The 23,423-nt window shown below is 44.7% G+C and overlaps 1 protein-coding gene across 2 annotated transcripts in view; it reads left to right on the top strand.

Moving 5' to 3' along the window:
- The window catches only part of LOC124594412 (protein FAM43A), a 623,045-nt gene that overhangs the window by 579,320 nt on the left and 20,302 nt on the right, over window positions 1-23,423 (top strand). For both annotated transcript variants that reach the window (XM_047132783.1, XM_047132782.1), the window contains exon 4: window positions 2,232-2,482. In XM_047132783.1, coding sequence (XP_046988739.1) covers window positions 2,232-2,482 — 251 coding nt within the window. The remainder of the gene's footprint in view (window positions 1-2,231; window positions 2,483-23,423) is intronic.

The following is a 23,423-nucleotide window of genomic DNA, read 5'->3' as shown; positions in this document are numbered from 1 at the left end:
TGTATCCCGTGCCACCCAACGTGCTCTAGAAGGTGTAAGTCAACTACCCCGGCCAGCAAGATCTCCGGATCTGTCCCCCATTGAGCATGTTTGGGACTGGATGAAGCGTCGTCTCACGCGGTCTGCACGTCCAGCACGAACGCTGGTCCAACTGAGGCGCCAGGTGGAAATGGCATGGCAAGCCGTTCCACAGGACTACATCCAGCATCTCTACGATCGTCTCCATGGGAGAATAGCAGCCTGCGTGGCTGCGAAAGGTTGATATACACTGTACTAGTGCCGACATTGTGCATGCTCTGTTGCCTGTGTCTATGTGCCTGTGGTTCTGTCAGTGTGATCATGTGATGTATCTGACCCCAGGAATGTGTCAATAAAGTTTCCCCTTCCCGGGACAATGAATTCACGGTGTTCTTATTTCAATTTCCAGGAGTGTATAAACCATCACCATATTTCTAGGAGGGACAAAAACAGACGATACGAAAGATTGTAGTGGAAGAATGTCCCTTCACGAAGTGTGTATGAAGGTGTGTGTCTTGGAATTGTCCATCTAGCCATTGACCACCAATCGCAGCTCTTCATCTAAATCTAACATCTGCTCTAGATTTTCTGTTCACTGAACCTTGATGTCTAACACTTATCTTTACAATAAGTCTTCAGTATGTTCTTTTTCTACTTTGATACAGAGTTGTAGAGATTAATGCTATTTTTTAGCTATTGTGTTGTCTGTTTAGGGTATTTCTTCATTTTCATTTACGGTAGTGTCGGTGTCGGTGTCGGTATCAGTATCACCACCTGATGCCATATCGGAATCAGTGGTGTTTTACAGTCTGTGGATTCATTCCTGTCTTTGTATATAGGCTCGTTGTCTGGCTTGGACGTGCTATCTATAGGTCGCTATTGGTCTTCGTCCGCCCCCGGTAGCTGGATGGTCAGCGTGACGGATTGTCAATCCTCTGGGTCCGGGTCGATTCTCGGCTGGGTCGGGGAATTTTCTCCGCCCAGGGACTGGTTGTTGTGCTGTCCTCATCATCATCCTATCATCCTCATCGACTGCAGGTCGCCGAAGTGGCTTCAAATTGAAAGACCGGCACCCGGCGAACGATCTGTCCGACCGGGTGCCCTAGCCATACGATAAAATAAAATATAAATATTTGTCTTCGTCTCTGAGCATTGCGTGTATGGTCTGTTCAGTATTGTTGAGGCTTAAGTGTGAAGTGTGATTGATGGTGATATGGTGTCCGCAGAAAAAGATGTGTTCTGGGTAGCCTTCATTCCTACATGTGCATGTTGGTGTCTGCCTCAGACTCACGCGGTCAAAATGCATGGGATTAGGGCCGTGTCCTGTAAAGTAGTGGATCATACCGCGGCTGGGATCGACATGTTTTAGTCTCTCCCTTACATCAGGAAAGAACTGGTGTAGCCTGCAGTCACTATCGCCTGTGTCCCACTCACCTTGCCGGTTATCTATACTCCAATTTTTTAAATGGCTTTTCGTGTCCATTGGTACTCCAGTGATCTTTCGAACCTGGTTGTGCCTTCCCACCTTAAGCCAGTACACAGCCGCTCTATACCTTATTGTAATATCTGTTGCGTAGATTCCGAGCACCGCGCAGAGAGATCCCACTGAGTACTGAAAACTGCCGATAGACTAAGTAAGCTGTTCTTTTGTCCTCGTCTCAGATGGTCCAGTTTGTTGATAGACTCAACCTATGAGCCCATGTGCTGGAGGCGAAGCTAATTGCCGACTCGAAGAGAGCACGATGGTATGTCCGCGGTAACTGACAGGGGGAGTTTAAATTCATCAGAATTTAGTCTCGCCAGTTTGTGTTGTTTTTTCTGCTTTCTTTGTGACATTGCGCATGTGTTCATGGAAATTTTGATTTTCGTCTGTGTGTACCCCAAGATAACGTGTGGTGACTGCTTGTTTTAATGTTTATGTCCCCTAATTTAACACTAGGGTTTCTCTGGAGGGACTCTTACAGTTAGATGTATGTTGTTTTTTATCGGCTACCTTGAGTATGTTGTTGTGACACTGCTGTGGTATTGTTTTGAGTGTTCCATTTGCTCTTTCTTCTAGATGGGACCTATTGTTAGCAGACACTACGATCAAAAGCTCGTCTGTGTTTGCAACTCCATCGGTCGCTGTTGTTTCCTCCAGTAGTTGTAGGAGGGGTTCAATAGTGATGTCCCAGAATATCTGGTAGTGACGGTTGCCTGTTGGTTGGTTGCAGGGGAGGGCTGCGTGGAGAAGCCGGTGTCGACGCTGTGGCGCAACTACACGGCCAGCGCCAAGGCGGACGTGGCGATGAAGGTGACGGTGACGGGCAGCGGGCTGAAGGCGGTGACGCGCGAGCACGGCCTCACCGAGTACTGGTCGCACCGGCTCACCTACTGCGCCGCGCCAGCCGCCTTCCCGCGCGTCTTCTGCTGGGTCTACCGGCACGAGGGCCGCAGGCTCAAGCAGGAGCTGCGCTGTCACGCCGTGAGTACTCCACTCTCTCTATGAGCACCCACTTCGTACCACAGCCCCCCCTAACATAGCATCAACAGGGAAGCGCTACATAAATTCCACAGTTTCACGAACAACATTCGCCGGCCGGCGTGGCCAAGCGGTTCTAGGCGCTTCAGTCTGGAACTGTGGTGCAGCTACAGTCGCAGGTTCGAATCCTGCCTCGGGACTGATGACTTCAGATGTTAAGTCCCATAGTGCTCAGAGCCATTTGAACCATCTGAACGAACAACATTCATCCGAAAATCAGCTGTACCATGGAGTTCGGAGAGTGAGATTCCACTGGCATTTTTAGATGTGTTCACCTACGGAAGACTTTGTAAGCTTACTAACCTGCTTTTACGTCGATAGTAGTTCTGCTTCTCTTCGATACCAGGTCTCCTGCTATAATTGGATTTAGTGACACGTATTTTAAATAACAAACGCAACACTGTAGAAACCATTAGGGGCGATTAGTAAGTAATGCAACATTTTTTTCTGAAGCAAGTTGGTTTTATTCAGGATTCCAATACATCACATTATTTCCCACTTTTTGGCTATAAAACCCTATTTTTCAACATTATCTCCATTCAATGCGACCGCGTTGTGCCACATTACTGGGAGGGCCTGTATGCGCGCATGGTACCACTCCACTGTTAGACGTCGAAGCCAACCTCTTGTTGCATCAATAATCTCCCCACCATTCACGTACTGCTTCCTGTGGTGTTCATCCTTCATTGGAAATCGGAAAGTGCGATATACTGGCTGTAGGATGGATGAGAAAGAAAAGTCCATGAGAAGGAAAAGTGTAGCAGAATACACTTCACAGTTGATGGTTGCTCCATGAGGGAGGACATCAAACAGAATAACCACTTCAGAATCCCATAAGACCATCGCCATGACTTTGCCAGCTCAGGGCACGGATTCGAACTTATTTTCGGAGGAAAGATGGTATGACACCACTGCATGGAATGCTGTTTTGCTTCCGGTTCTAAGTGATGAATCCATGCTTCGTCGCCTGTGACGATGTTCTACAAAAAATTGTCACAAACAGCCTCTTAACGCGCAAGCAGTTTCGTACAGATTGTTCTTCGTTCTTCTTTAGGGTTTTCTGTTAGGCGGCGCGGAAGCCAGCGGGCACACACCTTTGAGTACCCCAACTGGTGGGCGAGTGTGTCAGCACTATCAACAAAGATATCCAGTTGTTCAGGGAGGTGCTTGATTGTGATTCGTGGATCACCTTGATTGAGACTGTCCGCACGTTCGAACATTGCAGGAGTCTCAGCCTTCCGGCCGGCTCGCAGGAGATCAGAAGGTCTGCTCGACCTTGTTGTGATGATGACGCCGGCTTCGCCCACCATTCACAGTGCTTTTGTTCACTGCCAGGCCTCCGTAGATATTCTGGAAGCACCTATGGACATCAGCGAGCTCTAGTTCCCCGCAAAAAAAAAAAAAAAAAAAACCTCAATGCTAGCTCTCTCCTTGGCACGCACCTACGTTGCAGACGCCATTTTGAAGGCTACGTATAGTGCCGCCACCTACAGGAAACTCGTGAAACATAGGGACTTCCGCGGAATTTGTTGCGGGACATTGTGGAAAGTTACTGTTTTTTTCAACCTATAATGGCCGAAAAAAATTGTTACATTAGTTAAGTTGCGGTCTCTTGACGTTTATTGACTACGGTAATACATCTAAGATCAGCTTATATTCAATTTAGACGTATCGTATACCCCAAATCAGCACCTACACAACAAAAGTCTCAAAAGGTGGTGAAATTGTTTTCACTGTAGAGTTCTAACAAACACCATGGCGTTGATTTTAATCACTTAGTCACCTCACATGGTATCTGTACACACGAAAGCAATTATTAATAATGTTTACAGTTTGGTAGCAGACTGACGTGTAAAGATACTGGTGTTCACGTTATGGATCATTACTGCGGACATAAATTATGCTGTCTACCTTCTGAAAATCAACCTAGGACTGGCTGTGACTGGTATCAGTTAGCGACACAGACAAGTTGACAGATTAGCCATTAGGTATGACCACTTATAGATCTGCGTAAGATTAAAAATCAAAATTTTTTGTTATACATGTAATATTAACATAAGAGAGACACACATCAAGGGACACAAAATTGTAGTAAGGAAAAGAGTAAGTCTGTACTAGTCTAACCTGTAGTACCAGCAAAATTTCTACCTCCTCTGGGATTCAGACCCCACCAATAGTTGCTGAAATGAAAGTTTCAAAATCGAATAATTAACGTCTTCTAGAACAGGGCCTTTTTTCTTTTTTTGGAACCAGAAAAATCTTGACTACGGAGCTATTGTACTGAATTTAGGAAAAGACCATTATTTAGGATTAGAACAGTCTGCAATATGAGAACTTGTATACGAACAATTTTTTAAATAGGAATTTTCTGGGAAAACTGAAATATTTATGGAGAATAGGAAACTGAAAGTTTTTAAATGGTCAATATTAATTTATTAACAAACACCTGTTTACTCTGTAAAACTGCCTCCTGCACGTGTTCTTCAGGGATCGAAAGTCATGTATATTCTTTTAATTAAATTCTTTCGATATTAACTAACTATAATATTATCGTTAGTGATTGACAAATTATACAATAAGTAAGTCTCACTCAAATACGGCATGATTAGGAAGATAGCTGTTTTAAGTAACTGTCTCATTTGTATTTCCCAGCCAGCCGGAGTGGCCGAGTGGTTCTAGGCGCTACAGTCTGGAACCGCCCGAACGCTACAGTCGCAGGTTCGAATCCTGCCTCGGGCATGGATGTGTGTGACGTCCTTAGGTTAGTTAGGTTTAAGTAGTTCTAAGTTCTAGGGGACTGATGACCTCAGAAGTTGAGTCCCATAGTGCTCAGAGCCATTTGAACCATTTTATATTTCCCACAAAATGAGATAAAATAATGTAAAACATTATATTGACGTCACGAGTGGTACAAGAACATGGAGTACGGTTCCACGTTGCTCTGTTACAAACTGATAACACTCTTTTGCTTAGACACAGACAGTACCTAGGCGTCGCCTTCCACCACCAGCACCCAGAACACAATGAATGTACTGTGAATACAATGGCTTCTCGTTCATTCCGCGTCAGTGACAATTAGGGTCTCACCGATCAGACCTAAATTTGCTTGGGAAACATTGACTGCCAGCGGCTATGACGCTTTCCCCCAAAAAATACGACCTTGGGGGAGTCATACCACACAATATCCACCAGTACATCAATGCAATACAGCTACAGCCAAACTTATACATACAACTACAGAAATCCGTAATTATTGATACATGTTCAATTACCTGAAAGTTCCTAAATGCAATATAACGTATACCGTACAGTTAAAAGGAAGTCACGCTTGATCAAGGTCCGCGTCACTTTCCATTTTTGACCAGACATAATGTCTGAGAAAAGAAAGAAATAATAATAATGCAGACATGAAGAACGTAAAACATCGTGCACATCTTGTCAGGCTACCGTTTTTGTGTACAGTAACCAACCACATACGTAGAATGCTCACGGAAAAACGGTTTAAGTACTGCGTTTTTCAGTCAGCGCAAGATAAGACTTCTTTCGCCCTACAATAGTGGTGGTCCTCCGCCTTCACACTGCGGGAGCACCTGAAATGAAGTGTGGTTATGTTAAAATACAGCGTGATTATAATTAAATTTTCAAACCACTGTAGAAATAATACCACTGGTTAGAATGACGTCAAAATTCAACGGTGTATTATCGGAGAAGGGGGAAACCGTGTGGCAGAAGAAAAATACGAGGATTGGAACTTTAATAGTGACAACTATTTATTTACAGCTTCGTACAAAATAAATACGTGTTTAAAAGTTTTACTGGCCTTCAGAGTAGTCACCAGCATCGTGTATAGCCCGTTACCAGCGATTTGGAAGTCGTAGAATACTCTTATCAGTGCCAGGTGTGTTGACAGTTCGAGCGGCGCGGTCTATTGACGGAAGAATTTGTAGCAGTTCTGAAGCGAATGCGGTGAAGTGTTTCCTTCAGATTAGAAATCGAGTTGAACTCACGAAGGCTGAAGTCAGGCAAGCGCAGCAGGTGGTATAGCACTTAACAGCCCCATCACTCAAACAAATCAGTAACAACTTGCACTGTACGTGCTTCAGCATTGTTCTGCAAAATGATGGTCAGGTCCTGCAGAAAGTGTCATCACTTCTGTCTCTATGCTGTTCATTTTTAGAACACAACTTACGACCAGCTTAGAGACAGAAGTGATGACACTTTCTGCAGGACCTGACCATCATTTTGCAGAACAATGCTGAAGCACGTACAGTGCAAGCTATTACTGATTTGTTTGAGTGATGGGGCTGTTAAGTGCTATACCACCTACTGCACTTTTGACTTCAACTCGATTTCTAAACTGAAGGAAACACTTCACGTCATTCGCTTCAGAACTGCTACAAATTCGTCCGGCAATAGACCGCGCCGCTCGAACTGTCAACACACCTGGCACTGATAAGAGTATCCTACGACTTCCACATCGCTGGCAGCGAGTTATACAGAATGCTGGTGACTACTTTGAAGCTCAGTAAAACTTTGAAACACGTATCTATTTTGTACGAGCTGTAAATAAATATTTGCCACTATTTAAGTTCCAACCCTCGTAAATAGTTACAAAATATAGCAATAGATGGCGCTGTAAGCATCATAATTTAATGGTGGTGACTACAAATGACGAGTGAATCATACCACAAATGCCCAAGGTGTACGTCTTACGTTAAACAAACTGCACTACTAAGTAAAAATGAGTGTACATGGGTGATCCTGTTAGTTACGTAAGCCCATCCACCACACCAAGGTCATATTTCCCATCCGAAGTGATATCAGGTTTTAATTGTCCCGAGGCCAATAACCGCATAAAAAGCATCATTCAAAATCAAATCGCAAAACGTGTTCAATATGCTGTCCACCGTTTTATGCAACAAGTTGAAATCGAGTAACAACATGTTCCACAACTGATCGAAGTGCTTCTGGGGTCACGTTCAGAATGTGTTGCGCAATGCGTGCCTTCAATGTAGCTAATTTTTCAATCGGAACACTGAACACAACATCTTTCAAATAGCACCACAGCCAAAAGTCACACGGATTAAGATCAGGTGATAGGGACGGCCAGGCTTTAGGGAAATGGCGGCTGATAATTCTAGCATTTCCATAATAGCGCTTCGGCAGCTGTCTAACTGAAATTGCAATGCGCGGAGGTGTGGCATCTTGCATAAAAATTAACATATCCACACATCCACGCTGTTGGGGAGGTGGAACGACGTGGTTGCGCAAAAGACACTCAAAGCGCTTACCAGTGGCGGTACTGCTAAAAGGCCTGGAAGCACCTGTCACTTCGAAGAAGAAAAGAAAAAAAAGAAAAAAAATGGCACTATGATAAATGATGCCGTAAACCCGTACCATTCAGTGATGTTTTCAGGATGAAGTGGTACTGGTTGATTTGCATGTGGATTTTCTGTTGCCCATATTCGACAATTCTGTGTATTGACATATCCTGTGAGATGGAAGTGGGCTTCGTCTGTCCACAAGATCTTCCGCGGCCAATCATTGTCCACTTCCATGTGAGCAATAAATCTAATGCAGCAGTCTCTCTTGCTGGCAGGTCAACAGGAAGCAACTCGTGGACATGGATAATTTTGAATGGATAGAAAAGAAGGATGTTTCGTACGATTTTACGAGGCGTGCTCACGGGTATGTCCAATGTTCTGGCAATTCTCCGTGTACTACACGTTTACACACAACCACTCGTCCCCTCCTGCATTGCTATGCCCATTGCTTCCACTGACGTCGAATCAAATCGTTTCCTCCCTCTACCAGGTTGCACACCAAAAGAACCCGTCGTTTCGCATTTCCGTATCATTTCTCCAGACCCGCGACAGTCATCAGAGCAACGCCTTTTTTGAAGCTCTTAAGTGTCCGTAACTTCTGCAGAGCGACGAATGCACAGTCATCATTCTTGAAATACAGCTTTACAAGCAGAGCGCGATCCTGCATTGAGTCAGTAATGGCAGACGCGAAAGGAGGAAAAGCCGCGTACCCGGCGTGTTTATACCAATTTCAGTGGATCGTGCGCATGACAGGTGTTTTCATTTACGTATTCTGACACATACAGTGCCATCTATTGAGCAATTTTCACACTATTTTTTTCTTCTGCCATACATTTTCCCCATTCTCCGATAATATTCCGTTGCAATGTAACGTCATTCCGACCAGTGGTGTTATTTCTACAGCGTTTTGAAAGTTTAATTATAATTACCCTGTATATAACGGCGAAACACGGACAGGAAAAGAGAGTATCAAAGAGCAAGAACGCCGCACACGCGTAAGACAAAAATTAGTCAGCGGTAACGGAGCACCAAGAAGAATGGACAAGGTTACGGGTTTTAAGAACGTACGCGCGCTGGCCAGAGAAAGCAATATTTATAGAAGTAAGTTTCGGGAAGCAGTCAAAACGTGGAAGAATGAGTTGAATTAGAGTAGAGATGAAGGCTACAGGCTTCAGTCTTCGTGGATACCCGCTATCCAGCAAATGAGCACCAATATAAACAGTTACCGGCATACAACCGAGGCTGCACAACAGCAGTATTATTTTGGATACTGCTGTCAGTATTTATTCAGCGACGGTGGTGCACAATAACAGCCGGAAGATATTTTCCCAGTAACTCCACATCTCCGAAAAAGCGCAGGAAAATAGCCTTTTGGAAGAGAACGCGACACTGTCTTCCGACAGTGTTGAGCCATCCACGGACACCAGTTGAATCCTGATTCAAAATGGTTCAAATGGCTCTAAGCACTATGGGTCTTAAGATCTGACGTCATCAGTCGCGTAGAACTTAGACCTACTTAAACCTAACTAACCTAAGGACATCACACACATCCATGCCCGAGGCAGGATTCGAACTTGCGACCATAGCAGGTGCCGGACTGAAGCGCCTAGAACCGCACGACCACAGCGGCCGGCGATCTTGAAGAAGATCATAGCAGGGGAATCGAAAGTCAAGCAATGAAGAAGATTGAGTAGCAGCGTGACTTTGCTAAGGACTCAGAAGATTTTATCAGCAATGTTTATTCTGTTGGTTATCGTGTTGTAGTCTGACGTCTACCTAAAGTTTCAAATGAAACTACATTGACGGAAAAAAAAGGCACAATACCAAGAAGGATTTGTGCGACATAAGAGAAAGTTGGTAGGTGTGTTTCTACATCTGAAAGATGATGACTCTTCCAATTTTGCGCCATTCGCATAAGAGTGGCACCAGCAGCGCAACTATCAGAGGGTCAATCAGGTTTGCTTTAAATAAAGGCGTTAGTCACTTTGAGACTGAACGTGGTGAACTGATATTAGTCAAGAATACCTTTAACGCGACAAAGACCCCACTAACAGCGCCTCACTGGGTTTGAATGAGAGCCTGTAATAGGGCTACGAGGAGCTGGATGTACCTTCTGCAATATTGCGGAACGACTCGGTACGAATGGAGCCCCTGTACGTAATTGTTGGCAGCGGTGTTCACCAGAACGTTGTACAGTCGCAAGAAGACAGATTTTCGGACGGCCACGTGGCACTGCCGAGAAGAAAAACCATCGTGTTTGGCGTACTGCTCTGGCGCATCGTACTGCAGCAATATGAGCAGCAGTTGGCACCACAGGAGACAACGAATCGTTGCAATCGCTTCTGCAGCGACACCTCCGAGCCAGACGCCCTGTAGCGTGCATTCCACTGACCACAAACCACCACCATTTGTGACCTTCACGGTGTCAGCCATTAATAACAATATAAAGTTTTACAAGAACTTTTCTCTTTTAAAACAAAGAAACCCCTAATCGAACCTACTCCCGTGAAAACTGATCATCATGTGAGTGCAGGCAGTATACCACTTTGAGAAAACAAACCCATGCAGAATTTGGTTTTGGCCAAGTGTAGGGTCTGTATGTAAGGAACCAAATCATTAATTCATTTCTCAGGCACGAGTCTTTATTCTCCAGTGATTCAGCTCGGCCCAGAATAGATTGTGCGTCATGAGAATACGATTTCAAATTTGTTATTTTAAACATTAAATTTGAATTACGTTTTCTATGTATCAGTTAGTTAATTAGTTCCATGTTCAATGGATCATTTTGCGTTAGTGATGTAGAATGAGTAATTTTACATTCTAATTGCAAATTAATTTGTACATAAGGCTACATTGTGAACATTTCTAAGTTTTTTAAGTATGTATATATTACAAAAAATTGCACAGATGTGAGTTAGTGATTCGTACCTACCACATTTTAAACACTGCAGTAATAGAAATTCTTCTGCGGGATAGGAGTAGTTGTCAAGGAGAAAAATTCTCAGGTTGTTTTCAGATTTTACTTTGCCGTCTGTCAGACATTTTGTACCACCGGGCTATCATCAAAAAAAAAAAAATTGCAACATTGAACATCCCCTTTTTTCTGCTAAGGGCAACCTCACTGTGGAGCAATGAATGTCATTTTTTCTTCTGGTGTTGTAATTACGTACGTCATTGTTCCTTTTGAACTGCAGTGGTTTATTTACAACAATCTTAATGAGGGAATAAATAGATTGTGAAGCAGTAGTTAGAATGCCCAACTGTTTAAACAGATGTCTACAAGATGGTAGTGCGTGAGCAGCACATATTTCTCTTACAGCAAGCTTTTCTGCAATGAAGACTTTCTTTCTTAAAGACGAATACCTCAGAACATTATTCCATATGACATTTTTGAATGAAAATATGCAAAATATATCAACCTCCTAATTTTTCTCTCTCCGTGGTTTGTAATGATTCTGAGTGCATATGATGCTGAGCAAAGTTATTCCAGGAGCTCAAAATGTGTTCCTTCTCTTTTTTTTAATTTAAAACTTTTTTAAATTTAAAACTTTTTTTAATTTAAAACATTTTTGAATTTAAAACTTTTTGAATTTAACTCTTTTTTAATTTAAAACTTTTTTAATTTAAAACTTTTAAAGTTTTACCATATTTATTGTTTCTTCACTTAGTTACATTTACCATGAGTGTAGCACCCTTATTTGTGCAGAACTGAATATGTTGTTTCCGTTTGTGAAGCTGAAACCATTCACAGAAAACCAATCAATGAACTTTTAAGAATTTTATTTACCATTTCATCTGTTTCTATATGTATGCTTGGATTGATTACAATACAAGTGTCATCTGCAAAAAGAACTTATTCTGCATATTGTACATCAGATGGAAGGTCGTTTACATATATGAGCAACAATAGTGAATCTGAGATCGAGCCTTGGAGAACCCCAAATGTGGTTTATTATCACTCAGAATTACGTCACCGAACATTATCGGGTGAATTACTAAGGGAAACTTCAACTTTATTAGTATGACTGCAGTTTTTTTGTCTTTGTGATGTGGAATTTTTGAATGACGTCATCAAGCATTAAATTAACTGGGCTATAAGACATAGTTATTCAGAAAAGTAGTTACTAAGTGAACATTTATGAACTTCCAGTTTCATTAGTAACTCATTTGTTGTCTTATGAAGTAATTCTAGTCAATGGCAAACTCTTTGAAGTTAAATTGCTTCATTGATTGAAATTGATATGTCTTAGAAGCATAATGCTCAGACATAAACACAGAAACGTTGCACTGACTTGTGTATTAAAATTGTTTCTGGTTTATTAATGTTCACAACCCTCCAGAATGTGCTTGAATTACCTTCCAGACTATATAATTTGACTCCGGTACCGACAACATCTACAAGTGCGAGGTAGCATGCATGCAATCTTAATGTCCCTGCAATCCTAATGTACGTATAGAGCGTATGATTTTCCTATGAGAAGAGCTGTTGTCGGTTCCTTCTGTTCCCTAGCAATGCCTGCACGACCACTGCATCTGCTGCTCTTCGCTTGGACGTTTTGGTTTTCGTGTCGGAGAGCTATTTTCAGCCCCGTACTAACATTTCCCTCCAGGGATGTGTCGGCAGATTTACGCATAACGGCTGCCAGCTGGTCTCCTCCACTAATATTTGCACACGCTGCGGTCGTTAAATGAAAATACTGCGCTTCCAAAGATGACGTTAGTATAATCCTCCGGGTATTTGAAGATCAGTAATAAAGAACGAAAGTACAAATTTTTTACTTTCTCCCATCTGCACCGTTACTATCCCTGACTTGTCTAGAGGACTGTTTCTCTGAAATAAATGAGAACGGAGAACATTCTTAAGATTTCTTCATCTGCAGTTATACTGAGGAAGCCTGTGTAGAGCGCATGACGGAGCGTAATTGATACCGACATTAGCGATTCCGTGTTCCGTTCCGTTCGTGGATGGCTCGAAGGGAAAGAACGATAGTCAGCTTTCTCCGTACTTTGATAATTCTAGCATTTCCATAATAGCGCTTCAGCAGCTGTCTAACTGAAATTGCAATACGCGGAGGTGTGGCATCTTGCATAAAAATGATCGCATCCACATATCCACGCTGTTGGGGAGGTGGAATGACGTGGTTGCGCAAAAGGCACTCAAAGCGCTTACCAGTGGCGGTACTGCTAACAGGACCGGAAGCACCTATCACTTCGAAGAAGAAAAGAAAAAAAAGAAAAAAAAAATGGCACTATGATAAATGATGCCGTAAACCCGTACCATTCAGTGATGTTTTCAGGATGAAGTGGTACTGGTTGATTTGCATGTGGATTTTCTGTTGCCCATATTCGACAATTCTGTGTATTGACATATCCTGTGAGATGGAAGTGGGCTTCGTCTGTCCACAAGATCTTCCGCGGCCAATCATTGTCCACTTCCATGTGAGCAATAAATCTGATGCAGCAGTCTCTCTTGCTGGCAGGTCAACAGGAAGCAACTCGTGGACATGGATAATTTTGAATGGATAGAAAAGAAGGATGTTTCGTACGATTTTACGAGGCGTGCTCACGGGTATGTCCAATGTTCTGGCAATTCTCCGTGCACTACACGTTTACACACAACCACTCGTCCTGGACGACTACATAAGATACGACGCATGCAGATCGATTATTACGCAGACTGCCTCGAATATCGATTCTCTAAATTTACCCATCGGAAAGAGCTTAGCTAGAACAATGCCTCGTGTATTCCGGACTCTAAAGTTTCTCTGAGCATTTATGTAACATTACGGTATAGGATATAACGATCTCTAATGATTATAGTAATCCTAATTGCTTCGGTGGATGCCGTTAAACCTTACCGATGCGAACTTCAAACATTCGAGCAGTATTCTAGAACAGATCGCTAAAGCGTCTTATATGCGGATTACCTGTCTTCCATGCAAGCTCCCTATTACTGGTTTGACGTGTTCCTATGTTTCACATAGCTTCGTAGTATTTAAACACTGTGACGGATTCCAGACCTTTACTACTGCTTTCGCTATGAGATGTTAGCATTTAAGATTTTTTACTTGTACTACATCACTAAAAATCATTTCCCCCTATGATTTGTGGAATGAACATTATCATATTACTTCTTTTACGGGTATTTAAAATCTACTGTAGTTTATATGACATGTTCTCCATCCTTCAATATGGCGCCTCTTTGAATCTGTGGAACGAAAAGTCTAATCTATCTCTCTCTATTTTCTGTTGCACAATACTTGGCATCTATCTATATTTAAAGGGAGTTACCACACAGTAAAGCAACTGGGAATACAGTTCTGCATTTATTTGCAATCATCCATCGTCGGCACTTCTTTAGGCCGGCTTGTATAGCGTATTGGTTTCTTTCAGTCAACAATTATTTAGGCCAGTCAAATTCTTGGGAAGTTATCCTACACGATCTTAATCATACAAAATACGATTGCAACCAGAATAAAGTTTTCACGGCTCACATGCAGGTGTAGTACACGACTTCTCTACCACCAAGGCGAATGAGAATTTCAGCTACAGGAAGTGTATCCACCCACGGAATGAAAGGAAGCAGATGGACAAACCATAGATTAGTGTTAGCCCATCATTGATAGGCCTTTCCACGCTGCGGCAAATGCTGAAGAATAGGGAAATTGCCATGACAGACCAACGTAGTAATTTCTCTCAGATGTTGCCATCATTGGTGTTGCATGAACTCGCTGTATCGACACGACAGAGGCATGTGGCGCAGTCATGAAGGTAGTGGACTCGTATTGGGGAAAACGACGGTTGAAATTCTTGCCCAGACCTCCAGATTTAGGTCTTCTGCGGATTCCCTGAATCGCTTAAGGCAAACATTGGAATGGATTCTTTGGAAAGGTCGACTGCCTTCTACAATCTGAGCTTGCTGTGGGTCTCTAAGGGATTCATCGCCAATGGGACATTAAACTACAGTCTTCCTTTCTCAGTATCGAATTTCTCTGCCCGGGGACTGGGTGTTTGTGATGTCCTCATTTCATCATCATCATCCGTGACGGTGGCTAACTTGGGCTGTGTAAACAAATTGGGCTGTGTGAGAACTAGGACTGCGTATAGGCGCTGATGACCACGCAGTTGAGCGCCCCATAAAACCAAACAACATCGTCTTCCTCAGTATCGACACCAGGCTCGCAGAGAACGCGTCATTTACTATACCAAAATTCGGTGCCGTCGCAGCTCGCGCTGTCTGTTGCGCTTTCTTCCTCCCGTAACCCACAATGGCATTCCGATTAACAGTCGTTTTCGACTCTGAAAGATGAGATGGATGAGAACTTAATAAACTACTTGCCAGATTCGACGCCTTCATTTGGGTAAAATCTGTGCCATGTTTTATTAGGTTTCACGACACCGATTCCAACATATGGTACTTCTTAATTATGCAGTTCGGTACCAGGTGATTTTCTTGGGCGTCACACATTGTAATTAAGGATTGAAAAGTCTATGGATTAACAGCCAAATTGAACAAATGCTATACAAAAGACCAGTTCCTCAAAGCAAGTATGCATAACATACTTATGGCAAGAAGGAAGTATCAGAAATATTACCGACGTAGATTACAGCAATAGCTATTAAGCACTGCGACAGTGATTAAATAAAGACTGAATAGAATAACATTAAAGACTGTACACAAAAAGCAACGGTTACAACAGTCGGAAGAGAGAGTGAGAGAGACTGACAAGAATAGGGGTTGAAGATACTGAACTCAGAGACAGAGTAAGCCGAGAAAGCAACCCAAAGAACATTTGAATTTCCACTATAAAACAGAACACAAGAAACGGAACATCAGTTCAAAATATGCGATACTACGTTAAACAACTAACAAGAAAAGCACAAACAATCGTAGGATTAATTGATAAAAGACGTTGAACAGCATGTACTCGGTGACTGCGTGACGATGTTACGAACTTTCAGGGATGATGGAGAAGGGTAAATGTATCAATCTGAGATAACGGACCCTGGTCCTCAAACGACCCAATCGCAAATTATAAGCGAAAATCATTCTGATAACTCTGACAGTGAACTTCTTCTACCGTAAGCTCTTTGCTTTCCATGTTGTGGGAGGAGGTAACACGGAACAAAACAAGAAAAACGTGCATCTCTTAAGAGCTATGAGTACTCCTTCACGTTAGGTCCTGTGAAACGTATCTCTTCCGTTATACAAGAGCTCATAGCTCTCAAGGTATGTATTTGAGACACAATGATTCCTAGAATTTTGTTTGCTTCGTTCCTGTCATTCGTCTGGACATTGGTAGTTCCTCCTGGGACAATGGTTATGCCGGTCTTGCGCTATGGCAGTGAATCTGGGATTGGAAAGAAAAGAAGATCTGGAAAAGTTCTACAAAAGGTTCTCAAGGAGGGGCCTTTCAAGAAATGAGAATTTACTACTCTATACTGAACTCGAACAACACAGTGGAAAATATAGAGAAATGAAGGCAATATCGTAAACTCACAGAAGAAGACAGAATCAGAATTTTAAACAAGCCCTCAGGAAAAACGGACGTTGGGAGACTCAGAGTAAGGTGTTCCTGATGATACCACTGGACGACTGATCCCTGAGGAATGAAAAAGCTGAAAGAACGTACGTTTCTTGAAATTTTGATGCGGTCGCAAAAATCGAACTCTAAATAAAGATCATAGCCGCCTTACTTGGACGCTGTGTGTCCTGGCAACTTACAGCTGTTTGTACCATTTTTCGACGTATGAAAGAGTTGTGTGTGTCTCATACTGAATCCAACTAGTAACTCCCTGCTTCCATATGAACGCTGCTCCGCTAGCTTCAGTAGGCTGCCCTCCTGTGGGGCAGTGCAGGAGCTCCAACCAGCACAGAATTAGGCTACGCGCCTGGCGCCCCATCTGTCCAGATTATTACTCTCACAACTGTCTCACGATATAAGAGACTCAATAAGATGGGTCGCGAGTTTATTTTGCGATGAGTCGCATCACTTCTCCAACCAGATGATCCAGTGAAAGATCAAAAGAAACAACGCAGCACCTAAGGTTGTGGGATCAACTGGATAACTAAGTGGGAGGAATATAAGCTGTATAAGCAGGAGGAAGTTTTTAAAAGAAAGCCAACCAAAAACAAATTTGAGTAAGGAACAATAAGTAAACAGAGAGATCTGTGAAATCCGCTGCGCTGCAGGGACAATGGCAGCCCTGTTAAAAGTTCCTGGTAGACAAGGCAAGCAGATGAAGCCTAGTAACTATGCACTGTGTTCAAAGCAGAAGAAACCATATTCTTATTTTGTTTGTATATTGTATGCAGATATAACAGTACGGATAATACATAATTCTATCAATCATAAAATAGACACAAGATGTGATGCGAACACACAGCGCCTCATGGTTGAATTGATGCACTTCGTCGAGATGATGATCTTCAGTGTAAAACATCCAGTCAGTCCTGAAGAGATTGTTCAGCTCATAGTTGGCGCCATGTCGTAGGATTCGTGATCACAGTGGTGGTAAAAACTTCTGCAGTTCACCAACAGTGGTAAGAAAGATATAAAGTACGTTAGCTTTGTCATTGGTACCAGCTGACAAACTGCACCTTGCAGCGCCAGACCTGAACGTGACCTGCAGAGGAGATCGAGGCAGGCACCCGTCAATAAGACACTGTGACCTAGGCAGTTTTTTTCATTTATTAGAATTTTCAGCTGCCGTAATTGCTAAGTAATCAATTACCTCACATTAACTGCAAAACAATGGAAGAAAAGGATAGGAATTCAGAAGATCAGCGACAGACCGATAGTGTCTCCTGTCAACGCTGAGTTCAAGTGCACACCCTCCCGCGTCTCACACTTCGGATGGAGTGCAGTCTTCATTGCTCAAAAATTTGCTGTGAGAATAATACGTCATACTGACGCACTACATCTTGTAGACGTCTGTTTAAGAACTTTGGATATTGTGACTACTGCTTTACAGTATATTTATTTCCTCATGAAGTTTGTTGTAAGTAATTCACTGTACTTCAAAAGGAACAGTAATGTACGTAATTACAGTACGAGAAGAAAAAAATGACATGCATTACTCCACATTTTTTAGCACAAAAAAGGGTGCACAGCGCTGAAACTAAAAGTTTTGTTGGCTTACCCAGTGACTAAAATGTTTGACAGATGGCAAAGTAAAATTTTGAAAAGTACTTCTATTCCGTAGAAGAATTTCTATTATTGTAATACGTAAACGGTGGTGGGTAACAATTAGTAACGCGCATATGTATATTTAAAAAACTCTTTGAAATATTCAGCATACTTACAACTTTGCGGGGTGAATGTAAAATGGAATGTCGTGTGACGAGGGGCTCCCGTCGGGTAGACCGTTCGCCTGGTGCAAGTCTTTCGATTTGACGCCACTTCGGCGACTTGCGTGTCGATGGGGATGAAATGATGAAGATTAGGACAACACAACACCCAGTCCCTGAGCGGAGAAAATCTCCGACCCAGCCGGGAATCGAACCCGGGCCCTATGGATTGACAGTCTGTCGCGCTGACCACTCAGCTACCGGGGGCGGTGAAGTATAATAGGTCAGTCGCGGCAATAACACCAGTTGATAATGTCTCTCATTAGCGTTGACAAATAAAGCAGAGTTGGGGATCAGTGGCAAAGCTGACACCCGCCAATTGCTGAAGCAACCACAGGTAGCTGGTCGTAGGGCTCCACGGTCCTCCTCACTCCCTGAGACTGAATCAGTGAAGCCCTCCCAGCCGGACAAACCTAAGGAGTAGCGAGATATACCTAAAAGGACACACCCAAGAACCAAGGCACTGTGGTGGCACCCACACCACCTCTATCTTCAAGCTCTGTGTCTGAGGATGACATGGAGATTCTGGAGTCCACTGAGGACCTAGATCTCACTGGGCCCTCAGACACAATGGATGTCAATCGCACAGGTACTCATCTGGTGGCAGCAGGTGACCCTGAGGCGTGGACTGCCTCATTGAGCGTTCAGTGCCTTCCCAGCCTCACGATGCGTCATCCTCCAGTGGAATTGCGGCAGTTTTTTCCACCACCTGGCTGAGTTACGGCAACTGTTAAGCTTTACACCTGAACTCTGCATTGCTCTCCAGGAAACCTGGTTCCCGGCAATGCGGACCCCTGCCTCGGCGGCTATAACGGATATCACAGGAACAGTAGCGACTATAATAGTGTGTCAGGTGGAGTTTGCGTCGCGTGCCCTGAACTCAGTATGTACTGAACCTGTGACCAATCAAACCCCTCTTGAAGCTGTGGCTGTGAGGATAAGGACGACCCAGGAAATAACTGTCTGCAATGTATATCTTCCTCCAGAGGGTGCAGTACCCCTGAACGTATTGGCTGCACTGATTGATCAATTCCCTAAACCTTTCCTACTTTTGGGAGATTTTAACGCGCGTAACCCCTTGTCGGGTGGCGCCATGCTTACTGGACGAGGTAGGAAGGTCCAAAATTTACTGTCACAACTCGACCTCTGCCTCTTAAACACGGGTGCCTCCACACATTTCAGTGTGGCACATGGCACATATTCGACCATTGATCTCTCGGTTTGCAGTCCTAGCCTCCTTCCCATCTATCCACTGGAGAGCACATGACGACTTGTGTGGTAGTGACCACTTCCCCATCTTCCTGTCACTCCCCCAGCGTCATGCCCACGGACGCCTACCCAGATGGGCTTTAAACAAGGCAGACTGGGAAGCCCTCACCTTTGCTGTCACCGCTGAATCTCCCCCACATGGTGCCATCGATGTTGGCGTTGAGCAGGTCACTACAACGATCGTTTCTGCGGCGGGAAACGCGATCCCCCCCTTCTTTAGGATGCCCCCGGCCAAAGGCAGTCCCTTGGTGGTCGCCGGAAATCGCTGAGGCAATTAAAGAGCGTCGGTGAGCTCTACCGTGATATAAGCGGCACCCTGCCCTAGAGCACCTAATAGCTTTTAAGCGGCTCCGTGCCCGCGTTCGCCAGCATATAAAACGACGGGAAGTGTCGGGAGATGAACGTGTCGACCACTGGGTGTCACACGTCGCCTTCCCAAGTCTGGACGAAGATCAGACGTCTTTTTGGATACCAGACCCCAACAGGTGTCCTTGGCTTTCACATCAATGGCGTGGCCTCAAACGGCGGATGGAAAGGAGTCCTCTCGTTTACTACACGCCACAGTGATCCCTATAACGCCCCGTTTACAGAGTGGGAGCTCCTCAGCGCCCTTGCGCATTTCCCCGACGCAGCTTCTGGGCCGGGTCGGATCCGCAGCCACATTATTAAACATCTCTCGTCTCATTACAAGCGACATCTCCTCGTTATCTTCAACGGGATCTGGTGCAATGGCATCTTTCCATCGCAACGGCGGGAGAACATCATCATTCCGGCGCTCAAACCCGGTCAAAACCCGCTTGATGTGGGTAGCTACCGGCCTATCACCCTCACCAACTTGTTTGTAAGCTGCTGGAACGTATGGTGTGTCGGCGGTTGGGTTGGGTCCTGGAGTCAGGTGGCCTACCGGCTCGAGGTCAGGGCAGCTTTCGCCAGGGTCGCTCTACGACTGATAATCTTGTGTCCCTCGAGTCTGCCATCCGAACAGCCTTTTCCAGACGCCCGCATCTGGTTGTCGTCTTTCTTGACTTAGGTAAAGCATACGACACGACCTGGAGACATCATATCCTTGCCACATTGTATGAGTGGGGTCTCTGGGGCCAGCTCCAGATTTTTATCCAATACTTCCTGTCGCCCCGTACTTTCTGTATCCAGGTCGGGTGCCTCCCATAGTTCCCTCCGTATCCAGAAGAACTGCGTTCCGCATGGCTACGTGTTGAGTGTGTGTCTGTTTTTAGTGGCTATTAACGGTCTAGTAGCAGCTTTAGGACCGTCAGTCTCACCTTCTCTGTATGCGGATGACTTCTGCATGTCGTACTGCTCCTCCAGTACTGGTGTTACTGAGCGGTGCCTATAGGGAGCCATTCACAAGGTGCAGTCATGGGCTCTAGCCCACGGCTTTCAGTTTTCAGCCGCGAAGTCGTGTGTCATGCATTTCTGTCGGCGTTGCACCGTTCATCCAGAACCAGAACCTTACCTTAACGATGATCCACGCACTTTAGTGGAGACATATCGATTCTTAGGACTGGTTTTCTACGCCCGATTGACTTCGCTACCTCATCTTCGTCAGATTAAGCGGAAGTGCTGGTAGCATCTCAATGCCCTCCACTGCCTGAGCAACCCCAACTAGGCTGCAGATAGCTCTATGCTGCTGCAGCTCTACAGAGCTCTTGTTCAATCCCGCGTTGACTATGGGAGTCTGGTTTACGGTTTGGCGGCGCCCTCAGCGTTGAGCGTTGCGTTTACTCGACCCAGTGCACCACTGTGGCGTTTGCCTAGCGATGGGAGCTTTTAGAACGCGTCTGGTCTGGTGATTAGTTTCCTGGTGGAGGCCGGAGTCCCTCCATTGAAGGTTAGGCGTGCACAATTGCTCCCCAGTTACGTTGCACACGTTCTCAGTTCTCCTGCGCATCCAAATTACCGTCTCCTTGTCCCAACCATGGCGGTTCATATCCCACCTCGGCGGCGCAGGTCAGGGCTTACAATTGCGGTTCGAATCTGGTCTCCTCTGTCTGGAGTCCTTCCCGTTACCACCTCTTCTCTAGGTCCAATCACGTAAACCCCATGGTGTACACCTAGGCCGCAGATTCTTCTGGACCTATCACATGGCCCTAAGGACTCCGTTAACCCTGCGACTCTCCGCTATCAAAATGGTTCAAATGGCTCTAAGCGCTAGGGGACTTAACATCTGAGGTCATCAGTCCCCTAGACTTTGAACTACGTAAACCTAACTAACCTAAGGACATCACACACATCCATGCCCGAGGCAGCACTCGAACCTGCGACCGTAGCAGCAGCGCGGTTCCGGACTGAGGCGCCTAGAACCGCTCGGCCACAGCGGCTAGCTCTCCTCTATCACTTCCTCTCGATTCTCGACATGTACCGTGGCCATGAATTGGTTGACACCGACGGCTCGAAGGCTTATGGTCACGTAGGTTTTGCTATGTTCATGAAGAACATGTTGAACAGCATTCCTTGCCAGATGGCTGCAGTGTTTTCACTGCAGAGTTGGCGGACTTACCTCGTGCTGTTTAGCACATCCGCTCATGCACTGGCGAGTAATTTCTTCTGTGTACTGACTCACTGATCAGCCTACAAGCTATCGACCAGTGCTATTCACGCCATCGTTTGGTGGCATCCATTCAGGAGTCCATCCATGCCCTGGAACGGTTTTATCGCTCAGTGGTGTCTGTGTGGACCCCAGGACACGTCGGAATCCCAGGCAACGAACTTGCCGACAGGCTGGGCAAACAGGCAACGCGGTAACCGCTTCTGGAGATGGACATCTCCGAATTTGACCTGCTTTCTGCCTTACGCCGCAGGGTTTTACTGCTGTGGGAGACGGAGTGGCATAACAGTACGCACAAAAAACTGCGTATCATTAAGGAGACTACGAATGTGTGGAAGTCTTCGATGCGGTCCTCTCGCAGGGAATCAGTTGTCCTCTGCCTGCTCCGCACTGACCATACGTGGCTAACGCATGGTTACCTCCGTCGCGAGGCGTTCGATACAGTTCCCCACAGTCGTTTAATGAACAAAGTAAGAGCATATGGACTATCAGACCAATTGTGTGATTGGATTGAGGAGTTCCTAGATAACAGGACGCAGCATGTCATTCTCAATGGAGAGAAGTCTTTCGAAGTAAGAGTGATTTCAGGTGTGCCGCAGGGGAGTGTCATAGGACCGTTGCTATTCACAATATACATAAATGACCTTGTGGATGACATCGGAAGTTCACTGAGGTTTTTGCGGATGATGCTGTGGTGTATCGAGAGGTTGTAACAATGGAAAATTGTACTGAAATGCAGGAGGATCTGCAGCGAATTGGCGCATGGTGCAGGGAATGGCAATTCAATTTCAATGTAGAAAAGTGTAATGTGCCGCGAATACATAGAAAGATAGATCCCTTATCATTTAGCTACAAAATAGCAGGTCAGCAACTGGAAGCAGTTAATACCATAAATTATCTGGGAGTACGCAAGGAAATGCAATCCGAAAACAAAGGAAGTAGGTTACAGTACGCTTGTTCGCCCACTGCTTGAATACTGCTCAGCAGTGTGGGATCCGTACCAGATAGGGTTGATAGAAGATATAGAGAAGATCCAACGAAGAGCAGCGCGCTTCGTTGCGGGATCATTTAGTAATCGCGAAAGCGTTACGGAGATGATAGATAAACTCCAGTGGAAGACTCTGCAGGAGAGACGCTCAGTAGCTCGGTACGGGCTTTTGTCAAAGTTTCGAGAACATACCTTCACCGAAGAGTCAAGCAGTATATTGCTCCCTCCTACGTATATCTCGCGAAGAGACCATGAGGATAAAATCAGAGAGATTAGAGCCCACACAGAGGCATACCGACAATCCTTCTTTCCACGAACAATACGAGACTGGAATAGAAGGGAGAACCGATAGAGGTACTCAAGGTACCCTCCGCCACACACCGTCA

The sequence above is a fragment of the Schistocerca americana genome, chromosome 2 (assembly GCF_021461395.2).
Source record: "Schistocerca americana isolate TAMUIC-IGC-003095 chromosome 2, iqSchAmer2.1, whole genome shotgun sequence".
Classification (NCBI taxonomy): domain Eukaryota; kingdom Metazoa; phylum Arthropoda; class Insecta; order Orthoptera; family Acrididae; genus Schistocerca; species Schistocerca americana.
Note: the sequence above shows the minus strand (reverse complement) of the source record. Positions and strands in the feature narration are given on the sequence as shown.